This window comes from Solea senegalensis, linkage group LG3, assembly GCF_019176455.1.
Source record: "Solea senegalensis isolate Sse05_10M linkage group LG3, IFAPA_SoseM_1, whole genome shotgun sequence".
Taxonomy (NCBI): domain Eukaryota; kingdom Metazoa; phylum Chordata; class Actinopteri; order Pleuronectiformes; family Soleidae; genus Solea; species Solea senegalensis.
Genome location: NC_058023.1, coordinates 30,453,502 through 30,474,578, shown reverse-complemented (window position 1 = coordinate 30,474,578; position 21,077 = coordinate 30,453,502). Strand labels below are relative to the sequence as shown.

The following is a 21,077-nucleotide window of genomic DNA, read 5'->3' as shown; positions in this document are numbered from 1 at the left end:
TATTTATGGTAGCTCGCATGAATTGATCACCAGAAAGCCGGCTCGATTCCGCTTCATTATAAAGAACACCATTTACAGTTGACGCCGCACCACCAAGAAGACAAAAAAAAACAACCTCCGAGGCTCAGTTTCCATTCTCACATGTCCACCAAAAAAAGCAGAGCGACTGCGAGTGAGTCAAGCAGGTGAGGAACACGGCAGATGGTGTTGATCAAATGTAAGAACAGAGCGTGTCGCTTAACATCTCTATTCTGCTGCCGTCGTTACGCGGAGCAGTTGTGATCTTCTCCAAAGGCGCAACAAAACAACACCAAACCTAATTGTCCCTAATCCCCTGATAGTTATTGGGATGTAAGAAAAACAAAACGCTCGGCTAGATTGATGGAGTAATCAATGACAATGTAACTATGGCAACAGGTTGCCAGGTTTTAATTGGATATTTCTGAGTCTCAGAGACAGATTGATTGAGAAGGGAAGCGTCCCAGGGATTCCTAATTTAGTTTAAGCTCAAAGGTTGATTAGATTGATTTGGCTTGTCCTTTGCAACTGCATGCAAACAGCAGTAAAAGGATTTAACCTGAAAACACTGGCACACGGCCTGTAACCACCTGACTGAGCACGATGAATGTACGCACAAAAAAGTCTTGAATCTTTCCGTTCAAGCCATAAAATGTCAACCTGCAGTTGGTGGGGGAAAAATGAACAGGGTTCATCCTCTGAGGACCGTGAATGTCACCTGCTGTATCAATAGTTCTGTTATTTAAGTTGGAACAACCAAGCCATCAAAGTCAACTACTGCGAGCATCACTTAAAACTGCTAAATTATGGCACTTTTCCACTACATGGTGGAAAAGTTTTTGTTTTTTTTTGCTTTTCCATTTGGGATAGAACCTGGTACTTGGTGCTTTTTTTAGCACCTGGTCTCATGAGGTTCTAAGCGAGCTGAGGCGATAGTAAAATGTGACGTCAACAAGCTGCCGGCCACTGATTGGTCAGAGAGTGTCGTCACTGGAAGAGTCACGAGCGCGACGTCCGACACAGGAATCAAACCGAACAATGCCGAACTGAAGATCAGTTACAAAAGACTTAAAAATACCTTTTTAATGAACTGATTCTACTGATTCAGTACAATGAAAAGAACTGCTTTGCTCAGCCTTACAGTAGATCTTTTGTGGTTTCCCAAAAGGCTGTGTGATACAAACAAATTAAAAATAATTATACTTGTTCTGCCTTGTCCACACAGACAAATGACACCAAATGAGACACAGCCTCACGGCTCTTCCAAGGTCTTTATCTGATAAGCTATTAAACAACACAGATTTTAGCTTTGAGCAGTGGGAGGATGGGTCCTAAAGCAGTGAGGTACATGCAAGGACACAATATTCATCAGCAGCAAAGAATATAAACTGGATCATCTGTGGCTTCTGATACAACTATGGAATTGTTTGTTGTTAGGAGAAGCAGATTGTTTCCATGTGTCTCAGTTCACTGTGCCAGGAGACATGCTGAATCATATACAGAATGTGTATGGTTAAAAAAAAAATAATACAAAAATCAGCAGCTTCATAGAGTCAGTTTGACGATGACCAATTCAACAAAAAAAAAAAGACATCTTCAACTCAACAGATTTACCTTCAGGGCCTGAGAGCGGTTAGCCAGCAGTCCCTCTATGTTCCCAGCAGCCGTTGACACCAGTGCCCTCGCATTGTTCGTCTCCACGCTGAAGTGAGCTTTGTGATTTTTGTAAATCTGAGACAGATCACAAGAGAAAGACTTGGAGTCAGAAATCAGCACGAACAAACCTGAAGACACACTGGCTGGTCAGCACACTTACATCATTACAGGAGATAAATGAAAGATTAGTACAATTTTATGCAACAACTCGTCAGGAAATCATTGCTGACAGTAGCTGTGCAGCTCAAGAGAAAGTTAACACCGAGGAGCTTTAACACTAATGATCATGTTTTTGTGGCGTTCCTTAGATTTACTACATCTGAGGCTGTTACTTCCGTGTTTAATCTTCTGTCCTTCACTTTTATATATATATATATATAAATGCAATGCCAAATGCCAAACAGCCAATTATTTAGCAGCCTAGGGGGGGATTCCACTGTCCAACAAACAAACTGAGTCAGATCTGCGGGGCATGCATGTGTCCACATCTTCTCTGCTGATGTGATGGATTTTGTTTTGTTTGTCTTACTAGTTTTTTATTAAGTATACAACATTATTTCCATGTGTTTTATCAATATTTGACTCACATAGTTGTAAAACTAACTTGATTCGAAGGGACAAGGGTACAAATTGTGTACAATATACTTCTACATTTCAAATATTGTCCTCCCATTAACATTTGAAACAGATCCAGGATACATTATGAAACAATCAGGACAATTACTTAAAGCAATGAGGATAAATCATGACATACACGGTACGTAAAGGTTAAAGGTAAAATATAAAGCATCAAGTTATTTAAGAAGAATCACTTGAGTGAATTCAATTCAACAAAGTAATACCACTTGAGTTCAACTGTCATTGCTGCTGACAGTCATTTAATAAAAACATGTTTGTAACGATTTCCTTGATGCCTTAAATCTAATTTATTCTGGAGCAGGAAGTAGAGGTGCCAGATGCATTATGCTAATTGTCTCCTTTATGTGAGCCTCTGTGTGGAGCAACTATGGCTGTCACTGTATAGTTGTGATGCTGATTTTATCTGAGCGTACATATAATACAGCAATATGTCTAATGAGAAGCCACTATAGTTTAGGGACAACTGAGTTCACACAAAAATGTTAAAAATGTTACTGTGACTTGAGAAAACCAGACTTAAGAAAACTAAAAGTTAACTAAACTCTTTTGTGTCAAAAAAACCAAAACAAGAGTCGTCAAATGAAAGTTAATTTGTAGTTCCAAACATATTTAGTGTGTTTTTTATTAACTTTTTGTCTCTCCCTTTATGGTAATCCTCTCTCCTACAGCATCCAATCGCTACTTTCCTTACTGAGGTGTTGGCAACATTGGCTAGCATGTAGCTAACATTAACACAATACAAGAAATTTAAGAATAGGACAAAATGGGCTCCCCCATTATTGAAAACTTACACATTTAGCTTTCAAAATGATTCCATTTACAATGTCTTGTATTCAACATTAAGGGGGCATTTGAATGGACCAATTCAACTCAAAAACGCTGGCTAACTTGCTAGCTTACAATAGCAGCAAAGTGGGAGAAAACAAAAGTCGGCTTTATTAATTTTATTGTAATTTATTAGTGACATAAATGAAAACTTAATGAAGATCATTGAGTTGTCCCTTGCGTCCTCCAGTTTTGAGTTTTTCAAGTTTTGAACAAGAGCTGCATTGAAGAAAAACTAGCATAACTTGACACTATGTGTTAGCCCTCTGAAGTTAAACTGCTCCTTTTCACAAAAATGTAAAAAATAAAATATCCTTACCTTTATTAGTTCATGCAGACCACTGGCTGTGTCCGTCATTGTGACCAACTCATTTTGCATCTGGTCCACCCATTCCTTTACCCTGAAAACATAAAAACAGCAGTCTATCACCTGATCTCATCCACTGTAAAAAAACCTGCAGTCTACTCAAACCTGTTGAGCTGCACGTACAGTAACACGTCCATGTTGATAACATGACCAGATCAGATCTTCTACTTACTAGAACACTATGTTCAAAAAGCATGAAATAATAATGTTTAGCCAAGTGAATACATGGCTCTACTGCACATGAGCTGTGCATTAAGGGAAGGCTATTCATAGTTGCCAGCATGAGAGTGTCACATCCTTGGGGGGCAGAGATGCTGGTTAATGTCTTCCGATGAGAAAGATCAGAAAGGAAGGAAAGACAGGGAAACACAAAGAGGCATAAAAGATAAAAGAAAAATAATAATAAAAAAAGCTCAGTAAATGCTCATTTATTGGCGTTTAGTCTTTGGTAAAAGTGACTTGAAGCAGGGTTCTGCAAATGTCCATGACTACATCTACACATCTCCATCATCTCCAGGATGTTTAAACTGTCAAGATTCAAATTTATGAACCGTAGTTCGGCCATTAGGATTTTATGGACACCAATTACTCTACTACAGTTCAGCTCAGAATATAAGCACAAATGTGAACGGAACATGACCAAACCATAACTGTCTCACAACACCAATGAATCTCTTTAAATGGCAGTAGCAGTGTCATGCCTTTACAGATAGCCCATGAGCACAATGATAAAAGGACGTTTTCGACATCTTTTTATAAAAAATAATGATTGTGACAGGTCAATATTGATAACTATTGCAAGTAAGTTGCATGTTACATTGTAAACTAGCATCAAAACTTGGGTTTCTTTACATACACAGTGTTTGTTTTATTTAAATTTTAATACTTAATAATAATTGGTGCTGTAGCAATATGGTGCATAGTTAACAGCATCCCATTTGCATTTTCTCTGAGAAGTGCACACTGCAAGTTCACATACTAACCCTCCGGCGGCGTCTTTACAACTGAAAATAAAAAATACATGACATAATGCATATAGAGAATTGCCCTTCCTCCCCCACTGTGCGAGTTAACCTCCTCACCTTTCACAGTGCTGCAGGGCCTCTGACACAGGAACCCTGTCTATGTTATCTTATTTAAAAAAATACAGTGTAACACGAGCAGGCTGGGCTCACACTGGAAATGTGTGGCATAACAGCCACGCGGTATATTTAGCCTCCTGAGCGACAGCTGCTCGCTGCTGAGGGCAGATATAGGATGTGCATACTGTCAGCACATAACTTTTTTAACCCCAGGGTCACAGCGATGTGAGACTAAGAGTATAAAATCCGCTCTACGTGGCTTTTCAGGCCCCGAGTTAGCGTTTTGATGTGTTTGCTGAGTGACTATTTGCACATGGAGCCAGATCCAGGGTCCAGATAAGGTCCAGTGACCAGAGCGAGCAGGTGTCCAGTGAGGTTGTCCATGCATGTGACTTTTCCATGTTGTCCTCAAGCAAAAGGGGGGACAGGTGTCTGACGGGGAAAATGGCTGTAAAGCTATGCTCCAATGAAGAGGAGCTGAAGTTCATTATTTGTCCTGTGTTTCTAACAAAACAACATTTTTAGTCATAATAAAACTATATGAACCACATGTTCCCAGAGCACCACAGCATTTTCCCATCGAATCTAAAGCAACTCACATCATACTTTAATTTACTGAATAGATAGCTAGCTAGCTAGCTAGCAAGCTAGTTAGCTAGATTGATAGAGAGCTTGCTAGCTAAAATGAAAGCTTGCTAGCTAAAAGACAGACAGACAGATAGATAGATCTTAAATATCTTGTCCTTGGCCTTCACCTCAGGATATAAATAGTTAACCTGGACACTTCTATGCAGCTTTTACCATTTTACTATTCTATTGTGTCACTATTTTACTGTTTTACTTTATGTTGCTGCGCCTTTAAATCTGTAAAGCACTCTGGTTGTTATTAAATGTGCTCTAGAAATAAAGTTGACTTGACATAAACCGGAATAAATATCTCACAGGCCAAGCCGACGTCTACAAATACCCACAACCTTCTTGTCAGTCCAAAGCTTCACAATCCCTGCATAACACACAGAGTGGGTGGTTACAAGAATTCCTTGTGTGTCTTGAAGAACAGAAGCAGATGACGGACAATGTGTGGGAAAATTAGATTTAACGAAAGAAACGTGCACGTGACGGCAGGGTGGAAACCCGGGCACAGAAAAATGAGATAGCATCGTTATCCCCTCCCGTGCTCGGGTCCCATCCTGCTCTCCCTCTCACTCATTCTGTCCTGCTCCTCAGGGAAATTTGAGGAGGAGGAGGAGGAGGAGGTGGTCGACAAATTAAGAAAAAAAGAAGGCAGGAAGCCTCCCTCCAACATGGCTGGTTGAGCCTTGTGGAGCTGAAACGAGAGGAGCTGTGTGAAGTGTGAGACCTGCTGGCGTTACAAGCCTCTCTTCTCCCACACTTGTCTCACTGAGTCATTAATATCACCAGTTTATGGAGCAGACTGTTTCTCAGAACGTCTTCTTTCTTTTCCACAAGTTCTTTCATTACACTGCTCATTCACAGACACTGAGGTGCAGGATGTGTAGACCATCTCACTTTCCCAGAGCTGAGCTCATAATATACAGTTGTTAATGTAAATGTCTAGTTTCTGTAAGTTCCAGGGTCTGAATGTTCAAACAATCCGTATCATCCGTTTAAAGCTGAAGTTAAAACCAAGCATCAGAACAGGAAGGAAAGTGAATTTGGGGGTAATTTAAGTGACTTTGAATGTGGCACGGCTGTTGGTGCCAGACGGGCTTGTCTGAGTATTTCAGAAACTGCTGATCCACTGGGATTTGCGCAATAAGGATCTCTAGGGTTTCACAGAAAATGGTCTGAAAAAGGGAAAATATCCAGTGAGCAGCGGTTTCTCGAGGACAAGAAATGCCTTGATGATGCTGGTGAATCAGAGGATAATGGCCAGGCTGGTTTGAAATAAGGCAAAATATTAAAATAACTCAAAATAATCAACCTGTTACAACCGAGGTATGCAGAGCACCGTCTGTGGATGCACAATATGACACGTACATTTGTGCTGATGCATTTGAAAATAATGAAAACTCGACGTTACGAAGATTACCACTTCATTCTCATAATATTACAACTTTATTCTTGAAAGATTTCAACTTTATTCTCATAATATTATGACTTTTGTCAAACCGGAGGATTCGCCCCCTGGTGGCTGTTCGTTATCGCGTTACCTCCAGGTTTGTCATATGACACTGGGAGCCAACATCTGCATTTACAGCTATAACACATCCCTGCTTGAGCTTATTCAGATAAAAACACACAAACAAGAGGTCATCTATACATCAGTGGACACACATGACACTCCATCTTATTTCGGAGCACGTGTCTTAATTTCTTAACCCCACGACCTCCACTTCAGGGCTGATAAGAGTGGGTTCCCCTACGTACGCAGTGACAGCGCGCGTATGTAACTGGAGCACTGGGTCCTGTCAGAGGGCGGCAGGCAGGGGGTTGGCCTCTAGGTCAAAGGTCACCAGAACAGGTGCAGCTATGTTAGGGAACCTTTTAAGTGTAATGAGGTGGGCGTGAAACATTTGTCTCCGTGTGAAGGATCGGTGTCACGGCACGGACTGAGTAAACAGCTGAATCTTTAACGATTCAAGGTGGACTGCTTCTCAGGATCATGACATCAATGAGTTATGCTGGTGTTTCTTTTTGTGCAGTTTTTCAATCAGATTGCAGTCAATCAACGTAAAGAGAGAATTCACATCATTTGTATCAATACAAATCTAAATATTGTAACGTAGACACAGAAATTCACGTTTTGGTCTGAAAGAAAGATATTCTGAACGTCTGTTAGGGCTGCATAACGATTTAGAATAAACATCTTATTGCGGTTATTTTTGACAGTATTGGTTGTGTATCCAGCTCTCGACAGCTTGGCTATTTTCATTGGAGGACGTTACGTTATTTTATTGCCAATAATCCTTTTATGTGCAAGTTAGGTTTCAATGTATTTGGCATTATTTCATAAATTAAGATATGTTAATAGAAGGAAAAATAAAACTCCCTGACTCACAATAACACAAGAAGAAAAAGGATTTGCTGGAAAAGACTCAAAGGGACAGACACAGGGAAGTGGATGTGATCCCAGAATAGAGAGCATGACTCAGCGTGAGACCTGGATCCGTCTGATTTCAGAATTCATTTACGCCTCTGGCTGAGGGGTGTGTGTGTGTGTGTGTGTTATCTTCTCCCCTCCCTCTGTCTCTACACTTTAAAGCCACAGTGTCTGACCATTAACCGTGCAACAGGTTTGACCGCAACTGTAGGAAAATCAGCTCAGGAGGAGAAGAATCGGCTTTATGGTTCGACATGACAGGAAACCTTTTAGATCGAGGGCGTAATTCAAGGTTTTTTAAATCAAATTATCTCAAGGGGTTAAAACCTCTGTTTTGAGTTTTCTACGTCGTGACTGCAACGGCACATGAAGTCAGGTGGAGCAAGATATTCTTCTTTTGAACAGATTTTTCTAAAGTGAAAAAGTTCGACAGAAACTTTGACAAAACCACAGATCCTTTATCATCTGGTTCTGACGGGGGAAACTATGGTTTTAAAAGAAACATGAGTCTCCCTGCGATGGTGTTTTAATGGACAATGCGGAGAAATAGTGGATATTTTTCACTTTTTATACTGATATCTTTACATTATTTACCTTTTTTCTTCTTTGTGTGTGTGAGGGTCACAGGTGTTGGTGAGAATTTGTGATTTTTGTATTAAACACAATATAAAAAATGAATAATAGAGTAGAATAAATGCCTGACCTAATGTGTCCATAAAACTAAATTCTGCACGTATGCATCGACGTCAAACTATCCTTGACAGAAACTTTGTTGGCCCTACAGCCATGTCTACTTTCTTGTCAAGTTGAGATAAAACGGAAAAAAAACTGTTTGGTATTTAACTTAAGATGGTTCCCACAAGGAGTTCATGGGAAGCTGACACAAAAACAACAAAAAAAGAAATCAGCGGTACGACTTTAAATAAAATCCCCTGTAGACTCCATGTTTTCAATGTCCAAATGACAAGGGAAAGGAAGTAGAGAAGAAGAACAGGCAGAAGGCTGCAGGACTGTACATAAACCAGCTCTGTGTTTGTGGACACTACAATGTCTTTAAACTGTGACTCAAACACATCTTTGCTCGACAGGGGAACACACAACTCATCTTGCAGCTGATTTCCTCCCCAAGCTTTATAACATAGTCTGTTTAGATCAGAGAGTTGTTGAACGCTACATGATTTGGCCTGATTCACCAAAAACGTCAAACTCCAAGGCTCAATATCCAATCACAAAGTTTCCACTTCAGTAAGTCCTCGTCTTGTCAACATCCCTGTGTTCGTAAAAAAAAAGCCAGAACTCAGTCTGCGGATCCACATTTGATCTCTTAATGCCGTCAAAAGTGTCACATAGGAAGCGTCTGGCTGCACATGACGGCGGCGTACTGTGAAGTGAATGTGGAGTGCATTTTTTTTCCAGCTCCGGGGAAACAATTCTCCTCGTTTTCCGCGATGTTAGGACGTCTAAACAAGGCTGACAAACAGGAAACAAACAAGATGCCAAAGAGAGATAGGGATGTTTGAGGATGGCAGCCTGGTTTTAATTGAGCCACTGGGGGACGGGTAATAAGAGCTCTGACTATAAAGAAAGGCATCTAATAAGCTGCACGCCTGACAAAGTAACGTTCAGACGGAGACAAACAGTCACTGTGACTCCTCAAGTCTCCTCCTCAAGTCTCCTTTAATCAGCTGTTCAATTTAACGAGAAATCTGAAGTGACGTTTTCCCTCAGAATTATCGTCTAATTTCCCGAACGTATTTCTTTTTATTGTCTTAATTCCCTTTCCTTGTCCCGCCTCCCTCTCCCTCCCCTCACACGTGTCACCGCAAAGCATAAAGAAGACGAGTGGTGATATCGTCTCCTCCTGACTGAGGTCAATAACACCATAATTGCCGGCTTTGTAAATGTCTTTCAACCTTGTTATCCTCTCCGGCGATATGTTCTCCTCTGAGAATGTCAGTCCCCCCCCCCCCCCCACCAAGATCTGAAGTGAAGCCTCTGAGACGACAGTATTTTCTGAGCTATGAGATGTAACATGAGATGATTAGAAAATAGCGGGGTGGCACTAGTTCTTAATGGGTTAGTGTTCAATCAACTGAACTTGTGATCAGTTGTTTTTCCATTACCCCCTCCAAAATCCAAAATAAGCCTTTTATATTTATATCAGGAGCCACGTCAGCCACCATTTTGGACCATCCTTGTTTTCACAATAGGGCTTTATCATACTTCCTGGTTCCCATTCCTGGAAAAATCGCGGAGCAGTATTTACCATTTTCTTGATAAACTATCGCCGGTGCTATTGCGGCTCAGAAGAGCGCCTGCACGTCTCGAAAAGTGGGCGGAAGAGGGTTAAAAACAGGTGGTCCTCGAAGACACTGGGGTACTTCGCCAGTTGGTTTCCGACCGGGTTATACTAGGTGTCTTGGGAGTAGGCGAAGACGCTAACGGCTCCGCTGTGAAGGAAGAGGACGAACAGCCTCCAAGTCTCCATAACTACATCCGTGACTCCGCGAGGGGACTGGATGCTGCTGCCGCTAGAGGCTACGTTCAGGAGTTTAGCTGAGGGACGCCACCTACTGTTTCACATGCCCTGCATTGCTCGATGTACAGTACATAGACTGTGCAGAACAAACGTAGAGTCGTAATTACCAAGACGGCATTGTGGACACAGCAGAACAATGAGCGAGTAAAGTTAAACAAGAGAGCGCAAACGACAACGTGATGCCTGGGACAAATGACAAAGACTTTTGACCAAGATCCCAAGGACAATCACTTGTCCAGATGCAGACTGTTCTGCAAATCAATAAAAGTGGACGCACTATTGTTGTCCTCCCATCTAAAGCTGTGGTCCTTGAATTTGAGGGAATTGGTCCTGGAAAGTCCTTCAATGTGTTGTCAACACATAGGTTCATTCAGACAACGTCAGAATTCGATGCCGCTCCAAAGAGCCTGGGGTCAGGCTCAGTTCCCGCCTTCCCCCGTGTTTGACCTCGCACTCTGGACCACGAAAGCCTCGCCTGTTAGCCCCGCCCTCGTCCGTCTCGCACGCAGCCTCCAATCCAAAGTCAGACCGCATATCCGTCCTGACAGAACGAACAGCTCCCATTGTATCGCCTCTCCCCACAGGTGTCGCGACACATTAAGTCAGAGGAAAGCAGAAATGTTGTGACACCTGCAAGTGTTTGTACACACTGCAGAGCAATCACACCTGCTGGGGAAACTCCAGATACATCCATATACTTAAGAATGACAACACCACTGTTTCCCCGTGCTTTGCAACGACTACGTCTAAGAATCCACTTGAAAGTTGCACCGATCTGCAAAATTTACCAAACACAAAAAAAAGCTCTACACAGAGTTAAAAGTTTGACTTTGTGCTATACTTTTTATTTTGAACACAGCCGTCTTTGGAATGAGTCATAAAACGCACAAAAATATGATCTGTCGCTGCCTGTATCCTCCTCCTGCTCATCCTCTCCTCCCTCCAGCTGTGTTTTCCTCCCTGCGATGTGTCATTTTGAGCTCTGCTCAAATGACTACAACCTCCACATCGATGTCACCTTCACACTCTCCGAGCAAACTATCTCGACAACAAACCGTCTCCTCTGCAACTGCTGCTACACACGATCTCACACACAATGTGCATCAACATGGTGATTACGGAGAGAGCCCCCCACTGGCCAGAAAGTCCAATTATCGTCAATCTAAATGCCTACATCACAGCTGTTCCATGTTGTAGAGAGTAGCGACCGTCCGCTGTGGTCTGAACACAGGCATTAACAGCTCTCACACAAGAAAACACAACTCCATTAAGGGTCTCAAGAGAAGCCATCGATGGGTCCACTTTTCTCTGCAATGTCCTGAAAATATCACGCATTAGACGAGCAAGTGGTGTCTCAAAGATGTTTTTTTTTGAGGATGGAGTGGATTATCCCCAAATCCCTACAGCGTCTACTGGGAGATTTGAAAGACGGAACTCATTTGTGTTCAGAAGAACAGAAGAGAAGTGGAATTGCATATTTGGGTTTTTTTTTCTGGGCCACAGGGTTGGTACAGTGGTTCGCACTGGTTGCCTTTGCAGCAAGAAGACCCGAGTTTGGTTGGAACGAGTTCTCCTCCCACCGTCCAAAAACAAACAGATTTGGGGATTAGGTACTCCGCTGCTTCTTCATATCACAAGTGCAGACACACATCAACATAGTGCTTCGATCCATGCTTAAAAAACTACTTGTAAACAGGAGATGACGGAATATAGCGTTCATATTTACTGCTGGCATCACTTTACCGGACCTTTTCACCCCAGATTTAAGTCTCTGTAATCTTTCCTGACATCGTCCCCTATGTATGTAAAACTAATCCCATCTATAAAGGGCTTTTGTGATTCCCAACGGTGGCATCATCATCATCATCATCATCATCCTTAAACTTCTCTTCACTTCTCTATCTGTGTCCTGTGTCTGCACGTGTAAAGAAAACTCATAATCCTTGGAATAAGACACGATTGACATGTGACATCCAGTCTTAAACATTTACACTGCTCGTGCTTTACTGTACAGTGTGTTACGGCACACAGATGGTGCTTCCCTGCACCAGAGACACACGACGACGCTCGTTCAAACAGCTGTTAGCAATTCCCAAGGTTGCCCAGGAAACAGTGCAATGGAAAATTCTTGGGAATTTCCATGTGGCAAAGGATTGTGCAGAGGATTAACCAAAGACCCAGGTCGCTTCTTTACACTCGGACTTTTCCCCTCGCTGAGAAAATCTCTTTTTTTTTGTTGAACATTTAACGAGACGCTAAAGCAACACTGAGAGACCACGCGTAAGCAAAGAGTCCAGAGACTTTCAGAGGAGAAGCAGAGGGGGGAGAGATTTATGAGACCCCCCCCACACACACACACACACACACACCCTCTCCATGTCCCGGTATCTTTTCCTACATCTGACTCAGGACACTCAACGCCCCTTCCCCAAAGGCTTGCCTAAATATAGACAGAGTTGAGATGAAGGGAATGTGGATTGAGAGAAGGCAGAAAAGAGCGGGGGAAAAAGAGGGAAAGGTGTCTGGAAAAAATGACACCTTTCAGTGCAAGTCGAGATACAGTTGTAGATCGACCGTAGGACCACAAGTTGGCGATATACCACCTTTTAGCTTGATAGAATGAGGCGCCTTTTTCATTTTAGGCCTCAGGGTTAGCTTTTAAAACAACTTCTTAAGTAAAATGTACATGGTTACGATCCATAACGTAAAAAAAGTCCATGTTTCCCCTTAGCGACATCTGACCGGAAGTTAAGGAGCTGGCTTGTATTTTAGCCAACGTATTTAACAGAATATTCAGATTTCTCGTCCTGCACTTGTGACAGATTTAGCTCCGTCAGCTCCTTGACTGTAGGCGACAACATGCCTCCTGAAATATACCTGCTAGCACCAACTCCCCCTGAGGATACAGGGTGCAAGTCTCTCGCCAAGGAAACCCAAGATACGCAGCCCAGAGCTGGTCACTTCCATCTGCTCGTTACGTGCCATTCGTCGTCTTTGAAAAAATATACGTCACATTTCAAACTCGTTTTTATGAACAAAAGAAAAGAAAAACAGTCTAATTTTTGTGACTTATTGCTACTTTGTGTCACTACAAAAAACGTGACGGTAAAATGAATCATAACTTGGACTCAACAACACATGAGAAGCCTGAATATGTGACCTATAAACACACACACACACCCCGGATGTTCATGTAAGGAGCTGTGTATGGCTGTAACTGACATGGGTGCACCTGCGGCACAGATCCGTGCTGCACGCGTAACACTAAGGGTTAATCTCTTTTCCAAAGCACACAGAGATTATATGAGTTTGTATCATTTGGCACATTTTGTCAAATGTGGATGTAAAAAGCATTAAAAGTTTCCTGCAACGTGAGCCAAACTTTTAAAACCCTTTGGGTCGATACCAGTTTGGGATTATTTCACTTATCTGTGTAAATCAGAGGGATTATATCTTTGAATAAGAAGGTAACCGAGCCATATTCTTCACAGGCCACTGTCAGTGTGAGCTGACACCAACACAGACGGATACATCACACACTGAGGCAGAAAACTCAATTACTATAAATGAAACAAAAGCAAATTCACAAAGACGGATTTAGAAATATGACATCCAGACCTAATCATTTATCATTTGATGGGTTGTTGTTACTCTTTTCCCAGAGAGTTAGATAAGATAAGATTGATTCCACTGTCACATCTCTTTGGTAAACACTTTATGAAACTGGAGGCAGTGGCTGGGGGTGGGGGGTGGTGCAGCTCCGTCCAGAGTCAACAACATCTGCTCGACAATCTTGTTTGTTTAATCTGTGCAAAAACTAAAGTGTAAAATCATCCATTTGTGGTTTTATGGAGGATGTTGTGTGGCAGGCAGCGGAGAGTCTCGTCACCGCTGTGATGCAATCAGGCGACCAGCGGAGACGGAAGTCCCAGCTGCTGCAGGAGGTAATTACTATGTCACATCAACACAAACGGCCATTTTTACATTGAAAGAAAAACCACATATAGTACATGACACCAGCAGGTGATCTAGATCTTATAAATAACGTTTCTCTGTTAACTACAGCACACCATGACCTACAAGTTCACCACAGGACTTTCACGTATAACTTTGACTTTATTCATACTTTGTTTGTAGGATAATTGTATGTCAATATTTTCAAACAACACTTTTGAAGAGGCAAAAAACTGTATTTTATTGTTTGAAAATGCACTTGTTCTTTGTGCAATGTTTTTTTGTTTGGGGGCGGGCCTTAGGGAGCTGCCTGCTGATTGGTTACTGAGTTTTGGAGCGACAGCCGGAAGTCCTCACGGGTTTGGAGTCACTGTCCGTCTGGCTAGCGACTCCAAGCCCATAACGACTTCCATTCCATTGAGCTGTTGTTCTAAAACTCAGGGCCTTAATTACTAGCTATAGGTTTTTTGACAAAAATCCACAAAACCCTTGATTTTTCATAAACTAATAACTGCTGCTAATGCTAACTATGCTTACAATACAAATGACAACTAAGCTAAAGATCTTAACAAATAACTAATGATAATCAAGCTAATAATGCTAAAAAATGCCAATGATTACAATGATGTTAACAGTAATGAAGATAATGGTAATGATGCTAGCAGTAATGAAGACCCTAACAATGCTAACAATGGTAATGATGCTAGCAGTACTGTAGATACTAACAATGGTAATGATGCTAGCAGTAATGAAGATAAGGCCCGCCCACACACAAAAAGCACAGCACAAAGAACACGTGAGGGAGCGCAAAGTCCTGCGTGTTTTAGAAGTTTCCTTGCTCACCTGATTCAAAAGGTCAGCTCATCAGCAAGCTCTACAGAAGCCTGGGAACGACCCCTTTATTTGAATCAGGTGTGTTGGAGCAAGGAAACTTCTAAAACATGCGGGAGAGTGGGTCCCAGGGACAAAGGATTGAGAAACCCTGCTCTCGTATGTCATAAAATTTAAGCGCATGCTGACAAAGTTGCAGTTGCTGTGAACTGATGTATCAGGCCCCCCCCTTACAGCTCGGGGGCCCCCCAGGCAACTGCCTGCGCTATCTACTCGGTCGTGATGCACCTGCAACTCACACAATCCATTGCAAAGCTATGCAATAATATTCAGTGTCTGTTTAAACTGGAGGTGTTGGTTCCACTCTGTGGTGATCTTAGCGGGTGCAGTCTGTGGTGCCACTGAACCGTGTTGTTACATTAAAATCAATGAGCAGAGGCTGAACAACAGATGAAGCACTTTGTGTAACACAATACAGTTCAACAGCGCCACTGGCATCGCTGCCTCTAACTGCACTATCTCATCACAAACGAGAGTCAAGAACACTTTTAATGCAGGGGGGACTTTCTGCATGTGGCAATAATAATACTGCATATCCAATATTCAATTGCAGGATCACATTTTTGACGTACTAAACGTGAGTGAAAATGGACGAAAATTGGCACACAAATCAGACCGGGCAAAATATTTTATAAAATAACGGGACTACGTAAAAGTGGTGCAAATTGGCTCAGTAGCGCCCCCAAAGATGAAACCAGGTAGGACAGAGCCAAAACTTAGTTTCACCAAATTCCACAAAACTTACATACATACATTGATCCACACTAAACTTCATACGTGACACAAGAGACCGACTCTGAACACGTCTATGAACACGAACTTCACCCAAACAGAGGTCAGCCATTTTGAATTTAGCCGCCATTTCGCCATGAAACAGGAAGTGCCCCGTAACTTTGTGTACATTGACTGATCTGGCAGGGCAGTGGCTGCGAGGGCCAGCACAATTCATGTTTTGGTTTGGTGTGGAGTTGGTTGCTCAACCCACCGCCACCCAACCAATAACGCAGCTTGTAGCACTTCGACAAACAGGTTGCCAGCAGATTTACTCCAACACAGCAAACTACAGCTAAAAAGGCTCACTACCCCTCTCAAAAATGTCAAAAATGAGGAATAGAAATACGAGTGTCTGCTCTGGAGATGCTTGAGCATATATCCTTCAATTTGTCAAGTGTATAACATTTTCACAGCCTTGTCATCTCCTCTCGTGATTATTCTCTGCCGCTGTTCACAGCACAGACACACTTTCAATCTCTCCAATGTCTGACTGCTATCGACAGGTGAAAAAATAATCGAGTAGGTTCGTAGTGTTTCTAAAAATAGTGGAAGAGTTACATTTGTGTCACGCCGGGTATGAGTGCAATTACTTTTTTTTAGAAATAATATATTGTCTGTGTAAATGATTTAAATCTTGGTGGAGCACTACCAAGGATCCAAAATTAAAGATAAAAATTGTTTCTGTTTTTTTAACAGAACCAAAATGGCCGCCTTTGCAATTTACTTACGGCATTTTTTCAGATTACGATTCCAATTTGAAAATGATCAAAGGTTCATTTCTGATAAACTGACAAATAAACTGACCTCGCCCAGCGGCGCCCCATGTTGTTCTCTGTTTGAATGAAGTGCCTCCTCACATTGTTGCCCAATGATCGGCGCAAACACAAGAAGCGCGGCTCTTGAACTGGTTAAGCATGAAATCTATTTAAAACACGCACACACACAGCAAATGAGAGTGGGAGAGACAGAAACTATGGGGGGGAAAACGGATGGAGACAAAATATGTCTGTTGGTGACTAAGGCGAAAAGGCGTGGGGAAGCACATGATCAAATCTTGGGAGTCGGGACGGCTGAGATTCAGCACAGCGCAAGCACGGCAAGTGGGGACATAAATATTAAGTAGAGAAACAGGATCAACAAGGCCACATTTCTTGTCATCTCTTTTTTCTCCATCTCTATATTTTCTCTTTTTTATTTTTTTTTTAATCTCCCATGATCTCTCAGTGTGTTTCACTGGCGCCGGAATCTCAAGGGCACAGTCTGTGACATCAGACTTCAGATTCGATGATGTTAATCATCTGCCTTCAGGCAATGAGGAAAAGACGAGAGGAGAGGAGAGAAGAGGGGAGATAAAGGGATGAAGGAAGGCAAGGGGGGGGCAATAGACGGTGAACTAACAAGATGGAGAGAGAAGGTGATGGCGAATGCCAACAGTTACTACAACTTTAAACTGATTAACACAATAATAAAGTCATCTAACTTCTTAGAGTGTGATTAGAGACAGGAGACGAGTGGATGAGGGAAAGGAGAAAAGTAAACTTGCTCCAACCTTATGCGTCTTGTGAAAAACACGCTACTTTCTCAGCTTCACTCAGGAAATCAACACGAACGTCGTCACTAAATTGTCTCCTCAACAGTGACACAGAGGCCGTACATAAAAGACTGTGAAAACAACAACAACAACAACAGTTTGTTCTGGGTTTGGCAGAACTCTCATCTGAAAGATGACGAAGAAGGAAATAACAAATAAGCATCGTCTCCAGGAACATGGCTCCAATTAAGGATTATTGTCATGCCAATTTGAAAAAATTTAAATTTTTACATGAGTAAATTGAAGCTGAATTCAAAGAATTTTGTCAATATCTGGCGATCAAGTCATCCGAGTGATAATCGATTAATTGGTCGCCTGGCTGATTTGTTTTATCGATCGATTTATCGATTTTTCCTGCTAGTTCAGTTCCACAGTCGGGTGAATGTAAGTCTGTATCTCGCGCGCCGGCCTGTGTGAATATCATTGTACTCAAGCCACAGATCAATCCACTTAGTGCCCATGAAATATAGGGAGTGAGCGAGCAGGGCCCACTCTGCTAGTCTGACATCATTGTACGCGGCCATTAGTCTGAGTGCCATCACCGCGTCTGCTGGGGATTGAGCTGCATTCACAACCCCCAAAAAAAACCCACACACAATATAGTCCCCGCCTCAGCTCGAACCATCTGGAACATCTATGGACCTGTTGATGAATGCGAGGTGTGGCATCATGGCACCGAAACAGGCCCGCACACATTTTGGTCCCACTGCATTCATGTGGACACAGAGTGTATGCCTATTAATGTTACAAATATAGAAGCTGTGGGTGTCAGATTTTGAGAAGAAATCCCCCTCTCCGTGCTGCCGGTATCTTCACTACATCATACGCTGTGACTGTGTGAGCTTACATGACTTTGTGTTGTAAATGGAGGTGAATGAATAACAGAGACAAACCCAAACTACTCTCCTGCTTCTCGGAAATTCATCCAGTATAACATTTTGTGACACAGCAGGGGCTTTTTTAAGACCTTGAATGGTGCTTGGATTTTTGGGACGCTTGACTTTGAAACACAAGAATTATCCATCTGACTGAGTAGTAGTGTGCTTTGTGGATGGAGAAATTGAATTAAGTCGTCAAATGAAAGCTGCTCGGCCCGGGCCACACTCTCTGAGCTCTGAAAGATTACTTCCAGACAGAAGACAGACTGTACGTCTTCCTGTCCTTCTGTTATCATTCTCCTTATGTTATCGTGGGCAGAGACTTTTGGAAATGAAAGAAAACAAACAGCATAGAAAGCAACGTGGAAATGTTGCAGGTTTGTTTGTTTCCTTGGACGAGCAGGACATATGTTCTTGTGTGTCTCATTAGCAAAGTATTCCAGTGTGATGTTGAGGAACAGCTCAAATTTGTCTTGTTGTCCTGTTTGCCTACAAGAACAAGAACATGTCTTCTGACTGGACTATGAGGCTGTATCATCACTTTTTTGTTGACAAAGATGGGAGAAGAATTATTGGTTGCCACCTACGTGTGGACTGGGCCTGAAAGTTCTTGAAAAGTACTAACCTCAGATAAGATGTATGAACTGTATGAACCTACTCTGAAACCATGGCCAGATTTCTGTCCCGATCTGGTCCTTCCGACAATCGTGGGTACGATTGTCGGAATTTTTAGGCTGATTTGAACAGATTATCTGGCCAAATTATCCTGTAATGTGAGGGGGTTAAAAGACACGATTTTAACATCATCGGACACATCAGTCTTCCCAATTTTAAATCGGAAACATGTTTGATATTAACGATATTACGGATTTTGCGTGCCTTCGTCTTAAAACCGTAACTTGTACAAGTCAAGCTGATTCCGTCGTTCTCAGCACAAAACATCGCAAACACAGCAGCGTTAACTGACAACAGTCCGCCAGCAAGATCCGAATTCGCTGGAATCTCCTCCCCTGAAATAATTCAAAGCGTGTGGTCCCGCGTCTTGACTGGATCGTCCAGTCTGTGCTTTCTCAGGATTAAAATCATTCAAAAATGTATGTTTGAGACTCATAGACACAAGTTTTTTCCCAAAGGGAGTCTTGTTTCTCACAAGGTCTGCAGCATCGGAAGAAACAAATTATTATCCTGCGTTAGAAATGTTCTCAGGCTACAACATCACATCAGCCAAATCATTAGGCATTCATACAAATGAGGGGAAAAAAGCCCAAACTGTGGTGTTTCAGGACCACATTGAGACCTCAAGATTCCTCCAGAGACAGAAAGCCACATATCACTCTGCTGCAAGACTGGCAACACATGGCCAGTGGCTTTAAATATCTCATATTGCAAGGAGAAGTTGTGCCCATAAGCAAAAATGCAAACATCATGACTTGGCAAGGAGTGAAAACAAAACGCTTCTGCTGGATGACTCCAAGAGTTTGATCATGTACCAAGTAGAAAGACATAGGAATGTTTTTACTTTACTATTATTATAGTCTGTGTACTGTTAGAGTTTCCACAGCCAACAGGCTGTTGTTGAAGCTGTACTCACGTCTGCGCTGTTGGGAATTGCCCCGCGTACACGGACGACACTGTTGCCAGGAGCAAAAGTAGACAGACGGGGTGATCCATGCCTTGTGCCTTATTTCACTCTCGACCGCAATCCACGCGGAGAAGAGACAGAAAAATGATATGGATAAAAAAACAACAACAACAACAACATGAAGACAAAATCCACAATTCCACCGCGTCGTCCGTGCGCACTTCTCATCCAAACGCCTCACACCGCCATCGGTGCGCGTTTGGAAACAAATCTTATCTGGTGTGTGTGTGTGTGTGTGTGTGTGGAGTTGAGGAGTGTGCTTTTTTTGGTTCAGCTGTGTGTGCGCGCGCGTGTGTGAAAGTGTGAAAGTGTGATAGGGCTTTTTAGGCAGATCTATCGCGTGTGTGTCAAAAAAATAAAAGCAGAAAAAAGGGGGTGGGCGCAGTTAGATCTTCAGCTCGGCCGGCGGAGGAGCGGTGCCACTCCGTACACTGCAAAAAATGTCGGGAAAATAAGGCAAAAAAAAAATCTAGGGAAGAGTATTAGGGCCACGTGTAATAACAATAATAATAATAATAATAATAATAATAATAATGATAATAGCAATTTAACAGCGTGAGCAAAAAAGTCATGAATATTAGATTAAAGTAGAATTCTGAAAGTCAGAATTCTGAGATGAAAGTCAAGAATTCTGAGATTAAAGTCAGAATTCTGAGGAAAAAAAGTCAAGAATCCTGAGATTAAAGTCAGAATTCTGAGAAAAAAGTAAATAATTCTGAGATTAAAGTCAGAATTCTGGGATTAAAGCAGTGGTTCTCTATTATTTTCTGTCATGCCCCCCCTCCAGAGGAAAGAAATGTTTTCACGCCTCCCCCCCGAATTGAAATACTATTGAGAACCTGATAATTTTTTATTTATTTATCTGTATAAACCACTGTATGAGTTGTCCTGTCCTGCCCCTGACACCTCACCACCCGCCCCACTATTTGAGAAGTACTGTATTAAAGTCAGAACTCTGAGGGTAAAACTCCTGAGATTAAAGTCAGAATTCTGAGGAAAAAAAGTCATGAATTCTGAGATTAAAGAAAAAGACAGAATTCTGATCTTAAAGTCAGTCATGCTGTTTTCCATGCAATTCATTTTATTGTTCTATGTGTTAACAAGTGGACAAAAATGTATACAAAAAAGCAACACTTAATTGCAACTTTTTAAAAGTC

The 21,077-nt window shown here is 42.1% G+C and overlaps 1 protein-coding gene across 3 annotated transcripts in view; it reads right to left on the bottom strand.

The window, feature by feature from the left end:
* The window catches only part of cacna2d1a (calcium channel, voltage-dependent, alpha 2/delta subunit 1a), an 86,740-nt gene extending 66,551 nt beyond the window's left edge, over positions 1-20,189 (bottom strand). For all 3 annotated transcript variants that reach the window (XM_044021030.1, XM_044021031.1, XM_044021033.1), the window contains exons 1-3: positions 19,870-20,189; positions 3,458-3,539; positions 1,633-1,749 (exon numbers count right to left, since the gene is read on the bottom strand). In XM_044021030.1, the coding sequence (XP_043876965.1) occupies positions 1,633-1,749; positions 3,458-3,539; positions 19,870-19,949 (279 nt within the window). In that variant the 5' untranslated portion in view covers positions 19,950-20,189. The remainder of the gene's footprint in view (positions 1-1,632; positions 1,750-3,457; positions 3,540-19,869) is intronic.
* Positions 20,190-21,077: the final 888 nt, after the last annotated feature.